General features: G+C 37.8%; 1 protein-coding gene across 1 annotated transcript in view; it reads left to right on the plus strand.

Annotated features, from left to right (window-relative positions):
* Slco1b3 (solute carrier organic anion transporter family member 1B3) overlaps window positions 1-25,134 on the plus strand; it is a 56,945-nt gene that overhangs the window by 27,447 nt on the left and 4,364 nt on the right. Inside the window, exons 4-12 of the mRNA XM_052172755.1 lie at window positions 1,893-2,005; window positions 3,427-3,573; window positions 4,229-4,327; window positions 8,206-8,448; window positions 11,614-11,778; window positions 12,824-13,019; window positions 14,904-15,072; window positions 18,771-18,952; window positions 23,545-23,609. Of these exons, the coding sequence (XP_052028715.1) occupies window positions 1,893-2,005; window positions 3,427-3,573; window positions 4,229-4,327; window positions 8,206-8,448; window positions 11,614-11,778; window positions 12,824-13,019; window positions 14,904-15,072; window positions 18,771-18,952; window positions 23,545-23,609 (1,379 nt within the window). The remainder of the gene's footprint in view (window positions 1-1,892; window positions 2,006-3,426; window positions 3,574-4,228; window positions 4,328-8,205; window positions 8,449-11,613; window positions 11,779-12,823; window positions 13,020-14,903; window positions 15,073-18,770; window positions 18,953-23,544; window positions 23,610-25,134) is intronic.

Genomic DNA, 25,134 nt, shown 5'->3' on the forward strand with positions numbered 1-25,134 from the left:
GAATTTCCCATCCATGTGTGTATCACAACCAGAAATCACTATATTTGCCAACACCTGCTTATTCCATTCATTTAGCAGTGGTTATTACAACAGCAAAGGAATTCAGACCAAAGTCAAGGGCTTCAACCTAAGCTGTAGATTTACTTCAGCACAGAAAACCAGCACTCCCAAGGATCTCACTCATTCTAGATTCTTATGTCAATGTGGACGTCTGTGCCCTTATCCCAGCTCATTGTGCCCAAATAGCCAATAATGGAGATTTTGCCTTCAGTTTTAATTTGATTAGTTTTTCAAGAATTTATTTTTTATTCTGTTAGCATGAGTGTTTTGTTTGTGTGTATTTATGTGCACACATGCATGCAGAGCCTGTGGAAGCCAGAACAAAGCATTATAACTCCTATATGATTTATAGTTAGTGTGTCTCTTGACAGAAGTGCTGGAAATTGAACTGGGGTCCTCAGGAAGAACAGTCCAAGTTCTTTACTATTGAGCCATTACTTCAGCTTCTCATCTGTATTCAAATTAGTATTCAATAGAAGAACATACCTTTTAAATGCAAATCTTATTTTTCCTAATTTTGCTTTAAAACTCCCAGTTCTCTAGGACAGATTTTCAAATTTCAGATTCCAGTTTTTCAGTGGACCAGAAAACCCTTTGAGGTTATTAGGACGACCCTATATTATAAGATAAAGTTCATATATATATACACACACAATATTATCCTGCAGCTTGCAATTAAATTTTTCAAGCTATAAATATATTTATGAGTGGACATAGATACTGTAGCAGAGATACAAAACTGAGTTAATATAAGTCACAATCAAAATATTGAAAAGTCTCCCCTGTGGGTTAATCATATGTCAGTCACTTGTTCACGGTTGCTGCTCAGTCACTGGCTCCTTGACGGTCCTAGACTCACTTTCTATTCTTCCTCACAACTGACAATCAACTGATGAAGCTGAAGTCCTTTAAATGTGCAAATGTTTTACTTTTACGTGCACTGGCCCTACAGCCTTGTGTTCTGTCCTCTGGTGTCTGTCTCAAACTCTACCTTATCACTAAGGTTCATGGCACAGTTTCTGTACAAGGCAATGTCTATAATAACCATCCATTCCCAATCTATGAGCACAGCTAATGATATATTTTTTCTTAGAGGGAATGAATGTCCCTCTGGACAAAGTATGCATTTCGTTTCAGTTTCGAAGTAGAGTGCCTGGCATGCACTTGGTGGTCTAGCATAGAGGACATGCATAGCAGTATTTCTCAGGTTACTGCATATGGCCCTAGCATAGAGGACATGCGTAGCAGTATTTCTCAAGTTACTGCTTATGGCCCTACTCTGATTCAATTGCCTTTGTTGCTATTAATTTCTCCTTGCTCAAACTGAAGTGGATTAGAATGTATTAAAGTTTCAGAGAGTCAGACATTAGTACACGTGTACATGTCCATCCATAAAAATTTAGATATTTTGGTAGAAAAGGCGGAAGAAATAGCATGTCTTGAAGACGTATCTGAAAACACAATTCTCTAGCTTATTAAATATAACTCATCAGGAAGTTTATATTACTGGCATCTTAAAAATAAATTAAAAAGAATGATTACAATCAGATAGCAGTTTACAAAATAGAAAGGAGAAGCTAGGCTCCCATCATAAACAGAGTATCATCTGTCACATCAAGGTGAGCAGTCACCTTGCCTGAGTAACACTGAATAACCTTACTTACTGGGCCTTTTCCCCAATTTACTGTTACACATTATTTTCCTAAAATTGAGGCTTGAAAATTATCAGAGAATTCTCATTGACATGAGGAGAGGTACAATAAATAGTTTCTGAGGAAAGTGAAAATACTTGGTATATAAGCAAAATGTTAAGTGTAGTGATGTCATTATAGTTACAGGTATGCAACAGAAAATGACTTCAGTTCACAATCCAACTCCACATTGACCTGTTTAATCAACCAAACTACATCACTCACTGAAACCTCACCTGAGATAGTGGAGAAAGGTAAGAATTAATAGTAACAGTGATTAATATTTGAAAGTTTGTATATAATCTATTCAAATTCTTTTAAAATGTATCAGCAAAAACTAATTTAAATTCATAATTCATTTGATCTTGGTATATAAACACAATCATAGTGTAAACATGATATAGAATGAGACTTTAGAAATAGCTGAGGAGGAACTAAACTATTTCAGTTAGAATTTGGGAAGAACATTTACAGGTAAAAATAAAGGTATAACAACTTACTGTATGCATGTCTGAAATCCTAGCACAAAGGGGTTGAAAAGAAGGATTGTAGCTTTGAATCCAGTCTGAGCCATATAATATGAACCTGTCTCAACAAACAACTTAAGCAAGTAACAATGCATTGTACAAAACAAGGAAAGGTATTTTTGAAAATAGAAATTGTTACTGCAATTGAAAATTTTAAGCAATATTCTAATAATATAATATAGATTTAACACTCTAGATCATTTTACCTATTATATCAGATATAAGAAGATTAAAATAAAAAGATAAGAAGTTAACCTTTTTCATTTTTTGTATTATTGGGACTGTATAAATTTATTACTGTTTCTGGAACTTATTCTTTTAACACTCATCAAACAAAATACTTACCTAATTTTTTGTAATTATATTGTTATTGATAAACCCCAAGGAAATAATTAGCAAACACATATTTGTAATTATAACCGAGACATCCCTTTGTGACCGAGGAAAAAAATTTAAAGTATTTTACAATTATAAATATGAAATTAGGGTCCAGAAAAATGGCTCAGCAGTTAAAAGCACTGTTTCAATTCCCAGCTGTCTCATGATGTGTCACAACCAAATATAATTCCAGTTCTGGGGAACCCAATACCTTCTTGCTGTCTCTGCTGGTACTGCATGCATGAGGTGTACATACACACATGTAGGCAAAACATTCATATATATATGTATATACATATATAATAAAAATGAATGAACTAAATATATTTTGATACTGTCATTTCTCAAACATGGTTAAACTCTTGACACAAAATAAAACAAAGAGAAAATAACCAGGATCTTGTCTTAGTACAGTGCTGTCAGTCAAGCTGCCACATACAAACTGGATATTTAATTCTATATTATATATAAGAAATCTGTATATTTTGTATATGCCCAAAATATGGAATATGAATAAATGATATTAAATCACTTTCTTCATATAAAGAGATTTCAGATCATGTTTGTTTCTGTTTTTTTTATTTTTCACCCCTTTGTGTCTTTTTGTTCACACTTTCCAGATTGAATAGAAATCACTTAAAATTTAAAAAGAAAGCAGAGGCAAGTGAGTACTATGGCAACCCAGGAACAATTAGCTGTCTAAGTTTGTGGACTTTGTGTTATCAGTCTGTAATAGACATTTAAAAGAAAACGCATTTTTGTCTACACAGGTTGTGAAAAGGGGTCCAAGTCATACATGTGGATTTATGTCCTGATGGGTAACATGCTTCGCGGGATAGGGGAATCGCCAATAATTCCCTTAGGGATTTCCTACATTGATGACTTTGCAAAAGAAGGGCATTCTTCTGTGTACTTAGGTAAAGTACAGAGAATATTATGTTCAGTGCTTCAGTGTTCTGGCTCTATAGTTTAAATGGCAGGACTGATAAACTAATCATTTTACATTTTTATTTTGCTTATATTTTATGTATATGGGTGTGTTGCCTGCATTTATGACTGTGTCCTGCATATTTGCACTACCCAAGTTGATGAGAAGAGCAACTAGTACTTTTCTTAATCACTGAGATATCTCTCTAATTCCCTAAGTAAATTAAAATTCCTACAAAAATATTATTTCAATAAATTCAGTGTGTAACAATACATTTTAAAACCTACTATACACAAATCATACATCTACAAGTTCAAGGTGGACAAAATCCCAGCATGTAAATAAGAGGTAGGCACAAAGTCCCATCCTTAACTAGGAACAGTTAGCAGTTGATAGATATTGGGAGGAGATTAAGGCTGTTCCAAAGTGTGGTCTCTGATTGGTTAACCATGCTGTGGTGACAGCTATACACAAGAGCATACAAATTATAGATGACATTTTCAAAAACAAGAAGCTAGAAATTTTGTTAGGTAAGAAAGTGTGGATACATCTGGGACAAGGTGAATATAATTAAAATTTGTTGTATGAGGGAAAAATAACTATATTCACTTTGATTCTGATTGAATGGTTTTGAATATTTGCAGGTATTCTGCATACTATAGCAATGATTGGACCAATCCTTGGATTTATCATGTCATCTGTGTTTGCTAAGATATATGTAGACATTGGATATGTAGACCTGAGTAAGTAGAATCAGAGAAGAGTTCAGAAGGCTCTCTTTCAAATTCCATTTACCATGCCTCCAGGTTACTGGTTTAACTCTTTCAACAGTTGCATAACTCTTTTCTTCTAGAAATTTTAAGTGATGAGAATGGGTTCATTGTTTTAACAAAATTTCATCTCTTGCTTATGTCAAGCTTCTACCAATAAGTATAAAATGTGGCATTGGGAAAAATTTTAATTTAGATGACTAGGTAGAAAAAAACTGGTTATAGAATTAAATCAGCTGTACTTTTATTTGGTGGTGGATTAGATCTAGAAATGCAAAAATTACAGATTGAAGCTTCTGGAAGATGCTGTGAGGTTGTGGGATTGAAGAAAGGTTGGAGGAATAAGCATCTTTATCAGGAGTATTAGTTTTGTTGCTTTCTCTGGACCTAAGAGAGGGCTTGGTATATGTTCCCTTTAATTAGAAGATGATGGGATGCATACTAGGTGATCCACCTAACCATTATCTTCTCTCAGAGCAAACATTCCTTCATACTTCAGAGAAACTGGCTAAGGTGTGGAAACTGTCTCATCTTCAAGCCCCCCCCCCTTTCAGTAGATATCACATCTGCCATCTCCTTCCACCCTAAGTCTGTACAAATAATATCCATCCTCAGATCATGCTTGTAGACCCACCCTAGGCATTAGGTCTTCATATTGCATCTTCAAGACCCCATTCTATCAGTCTTCCACCAGATCCCCTCCCCCCTCATTATCGTCATCCTTCCCTCTCTAACCTCTCTTTATCACAGAGCACTCTCCAGTCTCTGCACTCTTTTTGCATATATGAAGTCTTCATGTCCTCAAACCACCTTGTAGCTGCTTTTTCTATTTCTTTTCTTAAACAATTATCTCGAAAGAAAAATTTGAATTTAGAAGACATCTCACTTCTCAGTTGAAATATGTTTTCCGTGACTGATAAATCAGAATCAGGTAACTTTTGAAAAACTATTTTCTCATGTTTTCTATTTTAAGACTTCTAAGTGAACACCTGAAACTCAACACAGCAAATACAGGGCTCACACTATCACTTTAAAAACTTGTGTTGTTTTCTGTAGTCTTTCTCTTTATAAATATTTTAACCTTAATTGTATAATTGACTGAATCATCACATGATCTTACTTCCACTTAATCTTACAACAGCCCACCTTCATTCTATCACTATGCTTTCAGAATAATTCTAATATAGAAGTCTTACTAATGCTTACAAACCTAGAGTGATTTCTCTCTCTTTCTTTTTTCTTTAATTTTTCTTTCTTTTTTCTTTCTTCTTTCTCTCTCTCTCTCTCTTTCTCTCTCTCTGGGTTTTTGAGACAGGGCTTCTCTGTGTAGCCCTGGCTGTCCTGGAACTCACTCTGTAGACCAGGCTGGCATGGAACTCAGAAATCCGCCTGCCTCTGCCTCCCAAGTGCTGGGACTAAAGGCATGCACCACCACTGCCCGGCTCCTAGAGTGATTTCAGACCAGAGTTCAGTGTGGCAGCCAGACTCTTCAGAACTGGACACTTGGTTTTCTGTGATCACTTTCATCTTTATAATTTGACTCACATTTTCCTTTCCTACTTTTCTGTCATTTATTCTCTCCACAGTAAACATGACTACTGGTGGTGAGACTCAGCAGATCCTTTCATGTCACAGTCCTGAATCTTCTAGTGCAGAACTATCCTCCCATTTATATTAGCATTGTTCTGAGACTCTCATCCAAGAAATTTTCCTCTGAGATGACACATTTTTCTGACTCCCTGCTGGAGCAGAGGGCACCAAATGCACGCTGATATCTTTATATGCCACAGGAATAAATTATTTCAATATATAGTTGGTTGATGTATAAACAAATCTGATTTCCTATCTCATTAGGACTCAATGGCTTCTAAGTTATTATTTCCAATATGGAGTTGACATCTCAGTTGGCCATCTGAAAGCACATGCCTTCAATTGTTTTTAATACAGATACTTAATCAAACTACTTCTCATTTACTTCCAAGTTCACTCTCATTTTCAAAACTCATAAAGAGTTGAGGTAGATATGTTGTTGTAGTTGGAAAATATTATGCTATATTTAGAAATAACTATCTGTATTTTATTAGAACTCTTGGGACTGATGTTCAGACTGTTTTGCATCTCCTCCTATTCAGTAATGGCTATAATAAATTTGATGTTTTTGCATCTGTCTTAGTCAGGGTTTCTATTCCTGTACAAACATCGTGACCAAGAAGCAAATTGGGGAGGAAAGGGTTTATTGTGCTTATGCTTCCATGTTGCAGTTCATCACTAAAGGAAGTCAGGACTGGAACTCAAGCAGGTCAGGAAGCAGGAGCTGATGCAGAGGCCATGGAGGGATGTTTCTTACTGACTTGCTTCCCCGGCTTGCTCAGCTTGCTCTCCTATAGAACCCAAGAGTACCAGCCCAAAGGTAGTACCACCCACAAGGGGACCTCCCCACTTGATCACTAATTGAGAAAATGCCCCACAGCTGGATCTCATGGAGGCACTTTCCCAACTAAAGCTCCTTTCTCTGTGATAACTCCAGCCTGTGTCAAGTTGACACACAAAACTAGCCAGTACAGCATCCTTAGTTAACTCTCACTGCACTAAAAGTGAGGCAATTTTCATAGTTTTGTTTCCAGATAGTTCTTTGGTAGTATAGAAAGATGATTTTTGCTGTAATGTTATATTCAACAATTTCAGAACAAAGGTTAGATCACATCTGTTATCAATAATACTGTTGTCTGTCTAGTGTCAGTACCAGGGTAGTGCTAACCATGCTAAGTGAGTTTGGGTGTGTCTCCTTATGAGTACTTAAGAAAATTTTGAGAGGAATTAGAGTTATGTTTTTTCTAAGTGCTAGGCCAGTTACTCTGAGTGCTAGGCAGAGTACTCCAGTGAACCATCTAGTGCAAGTCTTTTCTCTTTTTTCTTTCTACAGCATCCTCTCTAGTCACAGGACTATCTAGAGTTCCCAACAATTCACCACTCAGGTTTCACAGGTTTTGATATCTTTAGGAATTCCCTCATCATTTAATGATAATGAACTGACTGTTATTCATCATTTACAAAAGTGTGTACTGATAGCTGGCATTGATATGTCATTCTTCACACAGTAGAGAAAAATACAGTTGAAATTAGAAGGGCAACAAATGCCTCAGGTGGAAAGTCCATCTTTTCTGGGTTCCTTTTCAACTCAAAATTTCATTGTGTTCCTTCCTCAGCACTTTCTTTCTCTGCAGTCAATATGGCTGTATATTCAGAAACTTCAGAAGAGACAGACTGGAGCTCTCCCATTTCTTAGAAACACTGTAAACCTTCTCACTGGTGCTGTCCTGACCTCAGCAGTGGGCACCAACAGCCATTTTCAGATGATAGTGAATACTCATTCCTTGCCTTGGTTTCCAAGTTATTGTGAAATCTGATGACATAGGAGCCCAAGAAGTTCTCAGGCACTTCTAGCCACACCTTGCTTTTTACATGGATGCTGGTGATTCTATCCCAGGTCCTCGTAACTATATGGAAACATTTTCTGGGCACTGTGCCATCTCCCTAGCTTTGTTTTCTCCATACTAAAATCCACAAATATAATCCTATTATTTGTTGAATATGTAGTATCAACAATTCTCCAGTTGCAATGGAGTCTGCATATAATATACATGGCTGGTTCCTGACAACAGAAATTACAAGATGTCATCAAATGATTGACCCATTCCTACTTCTAAGTTGACAAACAACTATCAAAAGCAAATTGCATTTTAGGATTGATGAAATATACTTTGGTTTCTTTATTTATGGAGGCAAGCAGTCTCACCAATATTGACTTTCAGGATGATTTCTGAAAGTCCTGTTCTAATTATTCATTCCAGGAAGTATCCGAATAACTCCTCAGGATGCTCGTTGGGTTGGTGCCTGGTGGCTTGGCTTCATCATGAATGGACTATTATGCATCATTTCTTCTATACCCTTCTTTTTTCTACCCAAAATTACAAAGAGATCACAGAAGGAAAGGAAAAATTCAGCATCTCTTCCTGTACTCAAGACAGATGAAGAAAAGGATCATAGGACTAATTTAACAAAGCAAGAGCAACAAGCGTCTGCCAGCATGACTGGTAAGAACTCCACAGTCAGTCAGTATCAGATGTTAATCCCACTGAAATATAAGAATAGTTCAAAATAGTATGTCCAACTTACCCATTTAGCTTTCTTTGTTACTAAACTTTTCTTAATTATTTCTACATTTCCTATTAAAATTGATATTCCTTGTCTTAGTTAGTTTTCGATTGCCATGAATGATACCATGCCAAAGACAACTTGTAAAAGAAAGCATTACTTTTGGAAACTCACATTTAGAAAGGGTTAGAGGCCTTGAACAATCAGGATAGAGAGGGTGGTATCAGGCAGTGAGGCATTATGAGGGTAGTAGCTGAGAACTCATACCTTGATCCACAAGCATGAGGCAGAGAGAAGGTGGGAGGATTGTTAACTGGGAATATCCTGAGCTTTGGAAACCTGAAGTCCACCCTCAGTGACACCTCTTTCAACAAGACCACCAAATATAAGCCAAGTATTCAAACAACCATACAGAAACCATTCTCTTTCCAACTACCAAGTTCAATGATTATGTGCAAAAAACAGGATTAGATTTGAGGATTTAAGTATGGAAAAAACAAGGCTGGAGTGGTGACTCAGTGCTCAGAAACAATTACTATATAAGCACGAGGACCTGTGACAGAAACACCAGCATCCATATAAAGTACAAAGATATGCCTGAGAATTTCTTGCACTCCTAGGTCATCATCCAAGATCCAGGATCATTCTACATCAGTGAAAGGTTTTGCCTCAAAGAAATAAGGTGGGGACTGATAGAGAAGAAGAGTCACCCCTTTTCATCCTCTGGACTCTGTGAGCAATGAGGCGGCAACGATCATGCCCAACTCTGTGCAAGTGTACACAAACATCTAAACACACACACACACAAACACATACACAAACACACACACATACACACACATATACACACACACAAACACACACATATACACATGCACACACAAATACACATATACACACACACAAACACACACACACACACACACACGTACACACACAAACACACACACATACACACACATATACACACACAAATACACACACATACACACACATATACACACACACAAACACACACACACGTACACATACAAACACACACACATACACACACATATACACACACACAAACACACTCACAAACACACATATACACACACACAAACACACACACACACACAACACACACACATACACACACAAACACACACACATACACACACATATACACACAAACACACACACATATACACACACACACAAACACACACACAAACACACATACATACATACACACACAAACACACACACATACACACACACACATTTATACACACACACACACACATCTCATGTGCACTCATACATAACACATCCACACACCAAATAATAAAAGGAACAAAACAATCATATAAAATTTTATTTATTGTAAAAAAAGATATATATATTTCTTTTAAATGCTTTAATTTCTTGTGGTGTTAGGGATCAAATTCCAGGGTTTTGCACATATTAGTTATATGTTCACAGCCTCCTTATTTAAAAATTTAGTATAGAGCATCAGCAACAGTTATTTTTTTTGCAATTTATTTTTTTATTCGATATATTTTTTATTTACATTTCAAATGATTTCCCCTTTTCTAGACCCCCACTCCCCAAAAGTCCCATCAGCCCCCTTCCCTCCCCCTGTTTTCCCACCCAACCCTTTCCACTTCCCTGTTCTGGTTTTGCCCTATACTGCTTCACTGAGTCTTTCCAGAACCAGGGCCACTCCTCCTTTCTTCTTGTACCTCATTTGATGTGTGGATTATGTTTTGGGTATTCCAGTTTTCTAGGTTAATATCCACTTATTAGTGAGTGCATACCATGATTCATCTTTGGTATGATGTTCTCTAGCTCCATCCATTTGCCTAAGAATTTCATGAATTCATTGTTTCTAATGGCTGAATAGTACTCCGTTGTGTATATATACCACATTTTTTACATCCACTCTTCTGTTGAGGGATACCTTGGTTCTTTCCAGCTTCTGGCTATTATAAATAGGGCTGCTATGAACATAGTGGAACATGTATCCTTATTACATGCTGGGGAATCTTCTGGGTATATGCCCAGGAGTGGTATAGCAGGATCTTCTGGAAGTGAGGTGCCCAGTTTTCGGAGGAACCGCCAGACCGATTTCCAGAGTGGTTGTACCAATTTGCAACCCCACCAGCAGTGGAGGGGTGTTCCTCTTTCTCCACACCCTCTCCAACACCTGCTGAATTTTTAATCTTAGCCATTCTGACTGGTGTAAGGCGAAATCTCAGGGTTGTTTTGATTTGCATTTCCCTAATGGCTAATGAAGTTGATCATTTTTTAAGATGCTTCTCTGCCATCTGAAGTTCTTCAGGTGAAAATTCTTTGTTTAACTCTGTACTCCATTTTTTAATAGGGTTATTTGGTAGCGTCAGGTATGGTGAAGCAGTGTTTTAGGCAGGTTCATTTAGTGCCAGAGTATTTACCGGGGAAGTATTTTAGGCAGGTAACTCAATTCAGTTGTATTTGCTGGATCAATGTTTTAGGCAGATGACTTAATGTTGACATATGTGCTGAGGCAGTGTTTTATAGAAACACTGCATTCTAAGTAACAAAGAATTGGAATCCTCATATTAAATTTATGTTTATGATTTTTGAACATTAGTGTTCTTTATCCTGTGGTCATCATAAGTTTTGCTTAACAAACTGCTTAATTAATGTAAGAATCACATTATTAAATGCTAATAATAGGAAACAGTGTATATAGAATTCGTGTTTCATGTTTCATCATATTTCCTGGTATCTGATTCAAAACCAAGTATTTGCTGAACAGGTAAGTGGACCAGTAAGAACTGATTAGAACCAGTAAGAAAAACTAAGATTGTGAACAACTGCCGAGTACCCACTGAACAAAGACAGTAACTAAACAGAAAAGACAAAAAAAAGTTATGACCAAAAATGACCAAATGCATAACATAATTATGGAAATGATTGAATAAAAATATTCATGAATCTGTTTATAGCAAGATTTCAGAGTGCACTATCTGTTCAATGTATCATATAATTTAAAATCATGTATATAATTAGAAGATTAGGATGTAAGAAATGTTTAAGTTGTAATACAATGCTTTCGTCACTCTTGTTGTTTCAAGGTTTTCTATGGTCTCTGAAAAGCATCCTTACAAACAACCTATATGCTATATTCTTGATTCTAACATTGCTACAGTTCAGCAGCTTCGTCGGTTCCTTTACTTACATGTTCAAGTTTGTAGAGCAGCAGTTCGGCCAGTCAGCATCTCAGGCCAACTTTCTGTTAGGTAAGACAACCTTATTCATATTTTGCTTCACAAATGATGGCTAAACTGAGGACAAGACTGCTGCATGGTTTGTTTAAGGGAAAGGTTTTTATTGTTGATATTGATGACAGGATGACCAGTGATATATGGAAAAGTCCAGAGTAGAAAGAGAAAGAAGCAGATTCCACCTGGCCAGCAGCCTGAACCTGGCCAGGGCTATCTTTGAGAGAGGTAAAAATTCCAGTGGATGAAAAATAGAGAAAACACAGTGAGAAAAATGAGAGCTGGCATAAACAAAGAAGAAAAGGAAGGAAGCAGAGGGGTTGGGTGACAATATATCAAAATAGCAGGATGATAAGGGAATGGGGACCTAAAAGGGAGGACAGCAGAGGAGTGGGGGAAAAATTATGGGCAGGTGAGAATGGCTAAGACAGACATGAACTTGACAATGTGTAACAGGTACCTGTGGTGCAGAGGTAGCCTTGAGGCCAGCATTAACTCTGGTATGCTAATAGGCACCACCGGTTATCATTTGTTCTTTCTGCCAGTAATAAAGGAAGTGACTCCTTTGGTAGAGAGGAATCAAAAGTTTCTAAAGAATACCGGTTTTTATCTAATCACCAGAACTCTTCCGATAATTCAGGTTGAGGCCTTTTCTGGATATTTGGAGTTTGGCAGATTAGAGTTCCCTTTGGACCTGACAGGTGGTATACTTCAGAGAATGTCCCCTGGACAGCTGCATATACACCCGACCCATGCATAAAAATGAAATAATCCCAAACTTTAAAAAAAGGTTTTAGACTATGAAGCCTTGGTATATTGTCATTATTTTCTGGGGTCAGTTTTCCCTCATAAAATTTATCTATTCACAGGCAATGTCTGACATAAGGGACATTATTTTCATCACTTCCACATAGAACGTGGTGTTCCATTTCTGCTCTGGCCATTCTTTTTTAGTTTAGAAGCATCAGAATTGAAGGGTTTATATAGACACATCATATTTCATATGTAAAGACACCAGAAAAGTCTTTCTTACTTAATTACAATGTTTTTCTCTTATTTCCAGGAATTATAACCATACCTACTATGGCAAGTGGAATGTTTTTAGGAGGATATATCATTAAAAAATTCAAATTTACCCTAGTTGGAATTGTCAAGTTGGCATTTTTCACCACTTCAATGGCCTATGTGTGTCAGCTGTTTTATTTTCCTCTAATCTGTGAGAACAAGTCATTTGCTGGCCTAACCTTGACCTATGATGGGTTTGTATATATTATTTTATCAACAGAATGCTGTGTTAACTGCAGTCAGAATCCTATGTGAGAGAATAGTAGGATGAAAACAGTTTCTACTAAAGTGCTCAGGTAGTAAAGATCATGATTCAGAAATTCCTCAAACAATCACTGTTTAAGATTTCCCAGGAACAGTTTTTATTTCTCATTTAAAGAAAAACTGGGTGGTGATGATCATGCCATTCTTGGAGTATTCACAATGTGCAATGGGAGCTTGGCCATGGACACCTTTTTTACCCCTGAACAGACATACTTTTTTTTCTTTTCTTTCTTTTTTTATTTTTTATAATTAGCAAGGCCCGGACATTACCTCACTGACTCTCATGACTTAAATTTGAAGTTTTTGTTTCCAAAACTCTTAAGTCTTCCCCACTGCAATCTTGACTAGGTTGTGAGTGTATATGTAGGCAACTTTCACAGCTATGGATAAACAAGCTTTATCTAGAACTCATGTAAACAAATACCTGTACAAGAGACCAGTTCCTCACTCCAAACTTGATTTTTATTCTTTGTGAACCGACCCTGCTACTCTCTGTTTTATTAGCATCCTGATACTCCAGTTGTAATATACCTTTTCTTTCCTACATTTATCACATAATAAAAAGTATTCCTGGCACTTCAGCTTCCTAAGGCTCTGCAGATCCCTTATCATCTCCTAACTATAGCTAGAAATTTAACAAGGCTCTCATACCAGAAAAAGGCACAGATTTCTAATCCGTTGTTTCTAGTATCAAAGTTTTCTAACTCATGACCCTTTTTCTTCCCTTCCCTTCCCTTCATCTCAACTTCCCTTCCCTTCCCTCCCCGTCCCTTCCCTTCCCTTCTCTTCACTTCAACTTCCCTTCCCTTCCCTCCCCTCCCTTTCCCTTTCCTCCCCTCCCCTTCCTTCCCTTCTCCTCCCCTCTCCTTCCCTTCCCTTCCCTTCCCTTCCTTCCCCTCCCCTCCCCTCCACTCGCTTCCCCTCTCCTCCCCTCCCCTTCTCTTCCCTTCACTTCAACTTCCCTTCCCTTCTCTCTCCTCCACTCCACTTCCTTCCCCTCTCCTCCCCTTCCCTTCCCTTCACTTCAACTTCCCTTCCCTTTTCTCCCCTCCCTTCCACTCCACTCCCTTCCCCTCTCCTCCCCTTCCCTTCCCTTCTCTTCACTTCAACTCCCTTCCCCTCCCCTTCCCTTCCTTTTGCTTCAACTTCCCTTCCCTTCTCTTCCATTCCCTTCCCTTCTCTCCCCTTCCCTCTACTCCCTTCTCCTCTCCTCCCTTCCCTTCCCTTCACTTCAACTTCTCGTCCCTTCCCTTCCTTTCTCTTCACTTTAACTTCCCTTCCCTTCCCTCCCCCCCACTTCCCTCCCCTCCCCTCCCCTTCCCTCCCCTCCCCTCTTCTCCCCTTCCCTTCCCTTCATTTCATCTTCTCTTCCCTTCCCTTCACTTCATCTTCTCTTCCCTTCCCTTCACTTCATCTTCTCTTCCCTTCCCTTCACTTCATCTTCTCTTCCCTTCCCTTCCCCTCCCCTCCCCTTCCCTTCCCCTCTCCTCCCCTTCCCTTCCCCTCTCCTTCCCTTCCCCTCTCCTCTCCTTGCCTTCCCGTCTCCTCCCCTTCTCTTCCCTCCCCTTTCCCTCTCCTCCCCTCCCCTTTCCTCCCCTTCCCTTCCCCTCTCCTCCCCTTCCCTTTCCCTCTCCTCCCTTTCCCTTCCCTTTCCCTCTGCTCCCCTCCTCTCTTCTTCCCTTCTCTTCACCATCCCTTCCCTTCCCCTCTCCTCCCCTCCTTTCCCTTCACTTCACCTTCCCTTCCCTCCATCCTTCCTTCTTCCTCTATCTCTGTCTCTCTTTGATATGTGCCTATCTACCATATATCTCCAGAATGAACCCAGTGGATTCTCACATAGATGTACCACTTTCGAATTGCAACTCAGACTGCATTTGTGATAAAAATCAATGGGAACCTGTCTGTGGGGAAAATGGAGTGAGTTACATTTCACCTTGTCTGGCGGGATGCAAATCATTTCGTGGTGATAAACTGAATAATACAGTGAGTATCAGTCTTCTTTTTCTAACCTCTCCTTGACCATAAATTCACATTCAATTTCATACTTAACCATATCTTTGTAGAGCTAAGGTCTTCTGTTAAAGATACAAAAATAGGTTCCTATCTACAGTTGGTAATGCTGGGAGGTTAGCAAAGCTTCACATGAAATCCTGTTTGGAACTATCAGATTTTTTTCTGTTGCTTGAATTCTGTTTTGAGATTACTTCACTTCAAATTTTTCATTTTGAGAGTTAGAATATTGTGTTTTGGAGCATGGGCATAGTTAGGGTTTTAAAAACTCCTTTTATGATCCAAGCATCCAACTGTCATAACTGGTAATTACTTTATACCTCAGACAATAAAGATGAATCATTTTTAGTATTTTTAATTTATTTTTTCTATTTTTATTGGTTATTTTATTTATTGACATTTCAAATGTTACCCCCTTCCTAGTTTGCACTCCACAATCCCCATATCCCCTCCCCTGCCTCTATAATGGTGTTCCCACACCTGTCCAACCACCCCTGCCTCAGTGCCCTAGCAGTCACCTACCCTGGGTCATCGAGCCTCCCAGTGATGCCCAATAATGCCATCCTCTCCTACATATCCTTCTGAAGCCATTGTCCATCCATGTACTCTTTGGTTGGACTCTGGCAGAGCCTCTCAAGGGATAGCTATACTATTCTCCTGTCAGCAAGCACTTCTTGGCATCATCAATAGTGTCTGAGAGTTTGGTAACTGCAGATGGGATAGATCCCTAGGTGGGAAAGTCTCTGGATGGCATTTCCTTCTGTCTCTGCTCCACTCTTTGTCCCTGGATTTCCTTTTAATAGGAGGAATTTTGGATTATTTTTGAGATTGGTAGGTGGCCCCATCCCTCAACCTGGGGTCGTGCATATCTACTGGATATGGTCTTTACAGGTTCTATCTCCCCTTTGTTTGGTATTTTGGCTAATGTCCTCCATGTTGGGTCTTGGGAATATCTTGGGTCCCTGGCATCTGGGATTTTCTAGTGGCTACTCCTAGTTCCCTCTCCCCCACTGATACTCTCCTCCTTTCAAATTTTTGACCTTCTGTATTTCTCCCCCATCTTCTCCCATATCTGAACTGGCCCCCTTTCCCTCCCTGTCCTCTCTCACTCCCAGATCTCTCTCTCTCCTTTTACTTTCTGAGATCATTTTCTCCCCACTTCTGAGTAGGACTGTAGCATCCACATTTTGGTGAGATCTTCCTTCTTGGGTTTTATATTGTCCATGTGTTTTATTTTGGGTATTCTGAGCTTCCTTTTGGCTAATATCCACTTATCTGTGAGTACATACCACGTATGGGTTGTATGTGTGTCTATGTGTGTGTGTGTGTGTGTGTGTGTGTGTGTGTGAGAGTGTGTGTGTGTGTGTGTGTGTGTGTGTGTGTGTGTGTGTGAGAGAGAGAGAGAGAGAGAGAGAGAGAGAGAGAGAGAGAGAGAGAGAGAGAGAGAGAGATGAGGTCACCTCATTCAGGATATTTTCTAGTTCCATCTATTTGCCTAATTATTTCATGAAGTCATTGTTTTTAATAGCTGAGCAGTACTCCATTGTGTAAATGTATCACATTTTCTATATCCATTCCTTTGTTGAGGGACATCTGGGTTGTTTCTATCTTCTGGCTATTATAAATAAGGGTGCAATGAACATAGTAGAGCATGTGTCCTTGTTATATGTTGGAGCATCTTTTAGATATATGCCCAGGAGTGGTATAGATGGGTCCTCCAGTAGAACTATTTCCACCCCCTGATTGATTTTTCAAAGTGGTTTTATCATCTTGCAGGGCCACCAGCAATGGAGGAGTGCTTCTCTTTCTCCACATCTTTGCCAGCATCTGCTGTTACCTGAGTTTTTCTTCTTAGCAATTCTGACTGGAAGGTGGAATCTTAGGGTCGTTTTGATTTGCATTTCCCTAATGACTAAGGATGTTGAACATTTCTTTAAGTGCTTCTCAGGCATTTGAGATTACTCAGTTGAGAATTCTCTGTTTAGCTTGGTACTTTATTTTTAATAGGGTTATTTGGTTCTCTGGAGTCTAACTTCTTTACTTCTTTGTATATTTTGGATATTAGCCCTCTCTTTAATATAGGGTTGGTAAAGATCTTTTCCCAATCTGTGGTTTGCCATTTTGTCCTATTTAGAGTGTCCTTTGCCTTACAGAAACTTTGTAATTTTATGAGGTGCCATTTGTCAAGTCTTGGTCTTAGACCATAAGCCACTGGTATTCTCTTCAGGAAAATTCCCCTGTGTTTGAGGTTCTTTCCCACTTTCTCTTTTATCAGATTCAGTGTAGCTGGTTTTATGTGGAGATCCTTGATCTACTTGGACTTGAGCTTAGTACAAGGTGATAAGAATAGATCAATTTGCATTCTTCTACATGCCGACCACCAGTTCAACCAGCACCATTTTTTGAAAATGCTGTCTCTTTTTCCACTGGATGGTTTTGGCTCCTTTGTCAACGATCAAGTGACCAAAGGTGTGTGGGTTCACTTCTGAGTCTTCAATTCTATTCCATTGATCTACCTGCCTGTATCTGTACTAATACCATACAGTTTTGGTTTTGTCACTATTGCTCTGTAGAAGAGCTTGAGAACTGGGATGGTGATTCCTCCAGAAATTCTTTTATTGTTGGAAATGGTTTTCAATATCCTGGGCTTTTTGTTATTCCAGATAAATTTGAGAATTGTTCTTTCTACCTCTGTGAAGAATTGAGTTGGAATTTTGATGATGATTCCATTGTATCTGTATAAAGATGACTCTAAAATCATCATATAGATAAGACTTATACCTTGTATATACTTTTATAAATTTATCTCTGAACTCCCTAAACTTTTGACTCTTCAAGAATAAGCTATGCTATGACAACTTCTTTTTCATTCAAAATACATCTTTCCTTGTGAATTATGAGTTATCCTTAGTCACCTGCTAACTCCAAATCATAGAAATTACTTACGGTGTTGAACATACCACTGATCTATTCAATATCTCACATAGTTCAGAAATGTCCCTTTTCACCTTTTCCTAATACAAATATTGGATATACAAACAGTTATTGTTTTATGGTTTTGAGACAGAATCTCTAAAATTGGTGTGTCTCTGAACTCAGGATCCTTCTGCCTCCTCGTCTTAAATGCTGGAATTAGAGATGTGCACTACCACACTTGGCATGATCATAATTTCCACTACACCTTGTTTGGCTCAACCCATTTGTATAGATGGTTCTCATTTCAGATTTTGGCTGCTGTCAAACTGTCAAATGTCTTCATTCTCTTGACAATTTTTTCTAAAGGCATGTGGCTTGCACAGAGCAGAAATTTTTAAATAAAGTAAGGATGTAAAAGTGATATAGAAAGAAAAAGTGAGAAGACAATTATGGTAAAGCACTATTTTGAATGAAGAAATTATGCATAGTTTCAGATACTAATTTATTCAATAATTTTATAGTCTTCAAATTGAAATCAACTAGAAATTTGGAGCACATTCCATTTTCTTACCCAGAAATAAATACAGACAAAAATTTTTCTTTCAATTATTAAACAACAATGCTTTTAGAAGTCTTAAAAACAGTAAGTACTTTTTCTAGAAAGGAAGAACCCCTTAAAAATATACTGAGATATATTTATAGCACTTTCATGTTTCCCAAACATATTCTAAAACATTTCAAAACCTGTCTTTTAGGAATTTTATGACTGCAGTTGTATCAGTGACTCTGGTTTCCAGAAGGGAAACCACTCAGCACGTTTGGGTGAATGCCCAAGAGACAAATGCAAAATCAAATATTACTTTTATATAACTTTCCAAGTCATTATGTCTTTTTTCACGGCATTGGGAAGCACTTCTTTTATGTTGATTCTGATAAAGTGAGTATACATTTTTCTAATTGCATGTGTGCACATTTCTGTGTGGGGTACATGTGTGGGTGACCATTTAGAACTCAGATAATTATCTTTGCAATCAGCCTTCAAGTGCCTCCCACCTCCACTGTGGAACCCAAATCATCCACCTCTGAACTATCAAGGATTTGCTGGGCACCTGTCAGATCACAAATGGGAACACAGATGAGTTCTAGGGACCAACATATAGATCCTTACATTTGTAAGCCAAGATATTTAGTCAATAGTAATATTTCTAGGATGGAGAGATGACTTATCACTTAACAGTACCTATTGTTATTCCCAAGGGCCTGAGTTCAGTTCTCAGTACCCACCTCAAGTATCTTACAATTGACAATAACTCTAGCTCCAAGGGGTCGGACATCATGAATGAGACTTCTCCCCATCATGAGTATAAATTATTAAGACATCTTTATTAGTCATGTATATTAGATGATAAATATATTTACTGACTTCTATTGTCTTACATTTGAGACCTAAGCTTATATCTTGTCCTATTTTAATTACATAAGAGCACATGTTTTCATGATTATTTCATTAGTTCAATACTGTAAATAATAATTTTGAATATGCTTCTTTCATTAGGAAATCTAGAGTCTGTGAAGTCTCAGCTTGCTAGACACTTAAAATATAGAATTATTTGGAATTGTCTCAATTGTAAGTGTTTCTCTTTATGCTTAGAAGAACTGTTATGTTTAGTTCTATTCTGCCCAAAGAATCATTTATTGATGTTAATGAAAAAATACCATTTGGAAGCCTGACAAGGTTAAGCTTCAGTCAATAGTAATATTTCTAGGATGGAGAGATGACTTATCAATTAACAGTACCTATTGTTCTTCCCAAGGGCCCGAGTTCAGTTCTCAGTACCCACCTAAAGTATCTTACAATTGACAATAACTCTAGTTCCAAGGGGTCGGACATTATCTTCTAAGCTCTGAGAGCACATGCATATGCACACACACACACACACACACACACACCTGGCATACACACTCACAGACATAAATTAAAAATAAATCATATTAAAATTTTAAAATAGCAATATTTCAAAAATTTTAATTTACCCACAGAATAACTTTTGATCCAATCTTTTGTAACAGCGCATAGGCAGAAGAAATACATATATGAAAAGAGTTGAGTTGTTCCATTTTTAGACAAATATTTAGGTAAGATACTATGCTTGAAGAATATTCCAAGGTAAGTTAACAGATAAGTTCTTGAGGACATAGATCACAGAGTACAACAGCCAAGACCCCCATGAATCAAATTATCATTAAAATTAGCACATGATAATTCATTATAAGGAAAGTGTTCCTATGAAGATAAGGAAAGGGAACCTTGTATAAGGCAGGATAGGAACTATGATTGCCTCAAAGGCATGTATAAAACAAAAAGTGTTGTTCAAGGCCATGAACTAAAAAGTGACTAGATAAGGATTTTAGGAGAGAATTAGATTCATGCTTTAAACCGTGACACCAGAAAAAGTTCACATGTTTGGGGAGGAAATGTAGTTGATTGGCTGGGAGTGCAGTGAAGTCTGTGGGGCAAGTGCAATGGGTGGCCAAAGAAAGGGGCAGGTTCTAGAGGCTCCATTGGGCTAATTCATTCACAGTCATATCTAAAACTAAAAATGTGTAACACTTGTATGTTGATCTTCAAAAATATATTTTGTGAGCATAATAACCTGGGTTGATGTCTCTTTATACTTTTGAACTCTGTTTTGATTAAAAGCCCCCAAAGGCCAAGAGAAATGAGAAAATGTTTTAATTGTCATCTAAATGAGGCCAGACATTTAAATAGCATATATACTTGCATAAATTCTATTCTGACCAAATATTACATTAAGGTATTTCCTACCATCAGTTAGTCCCATTAAATATAAAATGTCTATTTATAAGGAGAACATTTCTCATTTATGAAAGATTCACTAAGATGTGCAAAAATCTACTCAAAATTCATAGACATGACTGACAAACAAAAATAATAATCGCAAATGCCCAAGAAAGCACTGTTTCAGACCTTTTTAAACTTAAATTCCAGTGACGTGAATCAGTCAGGAAATAAGGAGAGCTTTATCTTTCACAGATAGTAAGCCTAGCATCATGCACCTGAGCTACCTATCTGATTGGAGTTCTCAGGTGTCACTTAAAAATCGTTCCTTGAAACAATATAAGATCCATTATCACGAAAGAGGAAATGGAGGATCAGTTTAAATTTAATTTATTATATCTAGCAGATATTGCTAAGAAATTAAATAAGTTAGAAAACACAACTAGCTTCTTGGGGTTCTTTTTATTATTATTATTCTGAGGCATGCACACTATATTGAGGTGCTCCACAGGAGTGGTATGGTTGGAATTACTCTTATTGATAAGTGCACTATGCTATAATGTATGCACCAATGCACACATAAGTGAGAACACTAGTGAGTGAGAAGACAGCTAGAGTACAAGGATGTGGCTGGGGGGTGAGTGTTCATGCCTATGAATGGGGCCATCTATGTCTATGTATGCATGTGGCTGTCTTTGCACAGCATTCTGTCACAGCATTCCTTCCTAAAAGTTGTTGGGGTTGTCCAGCCTACTTCGCAGCAAACATTAGTCCCATCAACAAGCTCTCCTTACTTTCCCATGGAAACCAAGCACTCTTCTGGGATGAAAAGGCACATGGAGTGCAAAACCGAGTTACTGGTAGTGTTTCTAGTACATAACCCAAGCCTACCCTATAAACAAGAGCATCAGTGAGGACAAGGACTCAAGCAGTGATAAAAATACCATCTCCTCCTTCTCCAACCCCCTTGATAAATCTGAGAAAGATTTCAGTGACCAAGCCAAGTTCTATTTCCTGCTGACTTCCTTCATCTTACTTACAAACTAAACAAAAGACAATGGACAACAAAAATACCCAACTCATAGAATTATAATAATGACTTTCTAGCCCATGAGTGCTGTCTGCCCCTTGCTGAGCAAAACCATCCTTCACCAATCATACTGGATTTACTGTCTCCTAATATATAACCATGATGATTTAAATTTTTATTATACTATGTTTAATGCTTTCTTGTTTAATTGTATAAGCTCCCTTGATAGCTTTATTCATTTAATTATTCATTTATTTTTGAGACAGGGTTTCACTTTTTTGCCCAGGCAAATCATACGCTATACCACTCACATGATCTTCCTGTCTTATTCTCCATAATCTCTGAGGTTGAGAGGGAGCACACAGCATTCTGGAACATGGTTTAAAGTCCTCAGTAAGTGTTCCTGCGAGGATTAAGGATCAGTCACATTTCAAGAAAACTAACGTTCAAAGTGCTAATACATGTTGAATCCTCACAAAATATGAAGTGAAGAACTGTTACGTTTCATCAGGAGAGCTGAAGTGGTTTCCTCCACTTGGCTGAATGTCATACTACTTAGCTCTCTGAATGAATAAGCATCAAGTAGTTTAAGGCAATGCAAAATATATTATTAGTTTAGTATTTCAGTAGAAGTATTTAAGCAGGGGTCATATCCAACCCACCACTTTCACATAATTTCATTCTCATCATTATGGGTGAGATTTTTACAGAAGTAGGCATGTCATCAGCTCACTAAATGCAGAAAGATCAAAATAATTTCATAATTATTCCATAAATATAATATGTTTTATAACACCTTTTAGAAAGAAGAATGTTTCTTTTTATAAATATATTTTTTAAGATTTAATTTATGGTTTGTTTTTGTGTATGTATGTTTGTGTGCATGAATATACCTGTGTGAGCACAGGTACCTGAACAAGCCAGAGTAGTGTATTTCATCCCCTGCAGCTAAAGTTACTAGGGGCTGTGTGCTGTCCAGTGTTGGTGCTGGGAACTGAAAGCTGGTATTTCACAGATACAGTAAGGACTCTTAGTGTCATACCATTTCCCCAGACCTGAATGAGTGTGTTACGAAGCAAGGCGATAATATGTTCTCTACCTTTAACATAACACTCACAATATGGAAGTCTAGAATGTATAAATTTCTTGACTCTTCTGGTTACAGTGTAACTTTATGTACAAAGTATTAGACTTCTCTCTTAACAACAGTCATGGCAGTAAGGAAGCAGGATGTGTGCTGAGACCTAAACCTAGATAGAAGCATCTGGTCTTTTTCCAGGACCCTGGCTGAATGGGCTACATGAAACCAATGTCTGTAGATATCATAAAGCTGGCTACAGATATTCTTACAGCATATTTACTGAATCAAACATAAGATGTAGTCAGGCTTGGTAACTCACATCTGTAAGCTCTGTACTTTCAGAGGCTAAAGTATGAGTGTTGCTGGGAGTCCAGGCTCAGCCTGGGCTAAATAATTTTTACTTTCTGGACACTCTTGATATCATAGCATGGTGAATCCTTATTACTCAGTGACTTGTCTCTTCTCAAGCTGTGAATAATACCTTTATAACATGTGGGACATTCCCATGAGGATTTTCATCTAACTTAAAAAAAATATCAGCAAACATTTTCAGTTTAAACTTAACTTACCATTTTGAACACATTTAAATGTTACTTTTTTGCTTTTATCTTGTTGCAGGAGTGTCCAACCTGAATTGAAATCACTTGCAATGGGTTTCCATTCACTGTTTATACGAACACTAGGTATGGTAAATACACCAAATTCATGAAACAAATATTCATGCCAAGCTTAAAAGTAGAATATAAATATGTTTTGATTATAACAAAAGTTTAAAAGCTTAAGAGCCATTTCTATTTGTAGCAAATGAAATCAGCAGGAGATACAAGAAACCATAGTGATATGAAAGAGAATTTGATAGTTAAGTGCAAAGTTGCGGCTAGATGTAGGAATTGTCCTGCCTATACAATAAGTTATGTCACAAAGATCAGCTGCTCCTTTCCATTGCAATGACAGGTGCTTCTTCAAGTCAGGCCGAGTGAAAGTCCATCTCACTACATAGTATTTATAGGTAATGCCTCTTGTGTGTTGAGAGTGTTGGGGATTTGGCCAGTTTGGAACTGCACAGAACAAAACCTAAGGCTGACAGGCTGTTTTCCTACTGTCTGGTACTGGAGACTCCAGGGCATTTATCAGTAACTAAACAAGTAAAAGGGAAGGAGAACTCATACCTAGAATCTATCACCTTGGATGAAGACATTTTAATGAAAAGAAATCTCAAGAAGTTGTGACTTTTATGTCAAGATAAGGTTCCTAAGTCTCCTTTTCTAAATATTCAGAGGACATAATTGATAGAGATTTAGGGAAGCACCTCTCTTCCTTATAACCGTTTACTTCTAAATGTCTGTTGTTGCTTTCACAACTGCTCCCATATCCTTAGTAAGATTTATATACATTAAATGCTTATATGTAAAATAAATAGGGGAAAAAGTAAAATTAGTTACCCAGGGATAGTGCAGAGAGCTAATCAGAGGCAAGCACTGATGAAAAGATTTTAAAGATCAGCAAAAGAGTTGGAGGTCTATCCCAGGGATCTTTGCAAGCTAAGAAACATAGCCTTCACTGACAACAGTGGGGGAGAAATTGTTTATGATGTGTGGAGACACAACCATGGATACACAACGGGGAAAAGTACAGTTATAAGAATGAGAGAAGGGGTGAGATGGAGGAGAAAGAAGAGAAGAGTAGGATGAAGAGAAGAGGAGTAAGATGGAAGAAGAGGAAGAGGTGCATGAGAAGGAAGGCCTCTCCAGAGTTCACTGTCTACCTCTAGGCTGGAAGGTTCTGTACAGACCAGAAGCCCATTCAAAACTGATGTGCTGTGTACCTAGCAAGCTTCCTCATAGGCAAAGGAGAAGCTCAAAGAGTAATAGAAATTCCCTCTAGCATCATAAAACATAAAGAAAAGGGAATTCGCCATCGTAGTTAGGAACTATGGACTTGTCCAACTTAAATATTTTAATAGGGAAAACATATACTAAGAACCAAACTTCTAATTCAAAACAACTGTCTTCCACACAATATGACTGAAAACTGTGGAACATCTCTCAGTGCATTCAACTGAGAAAGTCACTTGGAAAATAAGTTACTTAAGACAGTAAAAACTAGTAATGACCAAGAATGAGTTTCTTACCTAAAACACTTAATTTGTTTTCTCACACCAGTAACACCACACACAGAGAAAGTATAACTGTTGATGTAGACTTTTCA

The sequence above is a fragment of the Apodemus sylvaticus genome, chromosome 2, assembly GCF_947179515.1.
Source record: "Apodemus sylvaticus chromosome 2, mApoSyl1.1, whole genome shotgun sequence".
NCBI lineage: Eukaryota > Metazoa > Chordata > Mammalia > Rodentia > Muridae > Apodemus > Apodemus sylvaticus.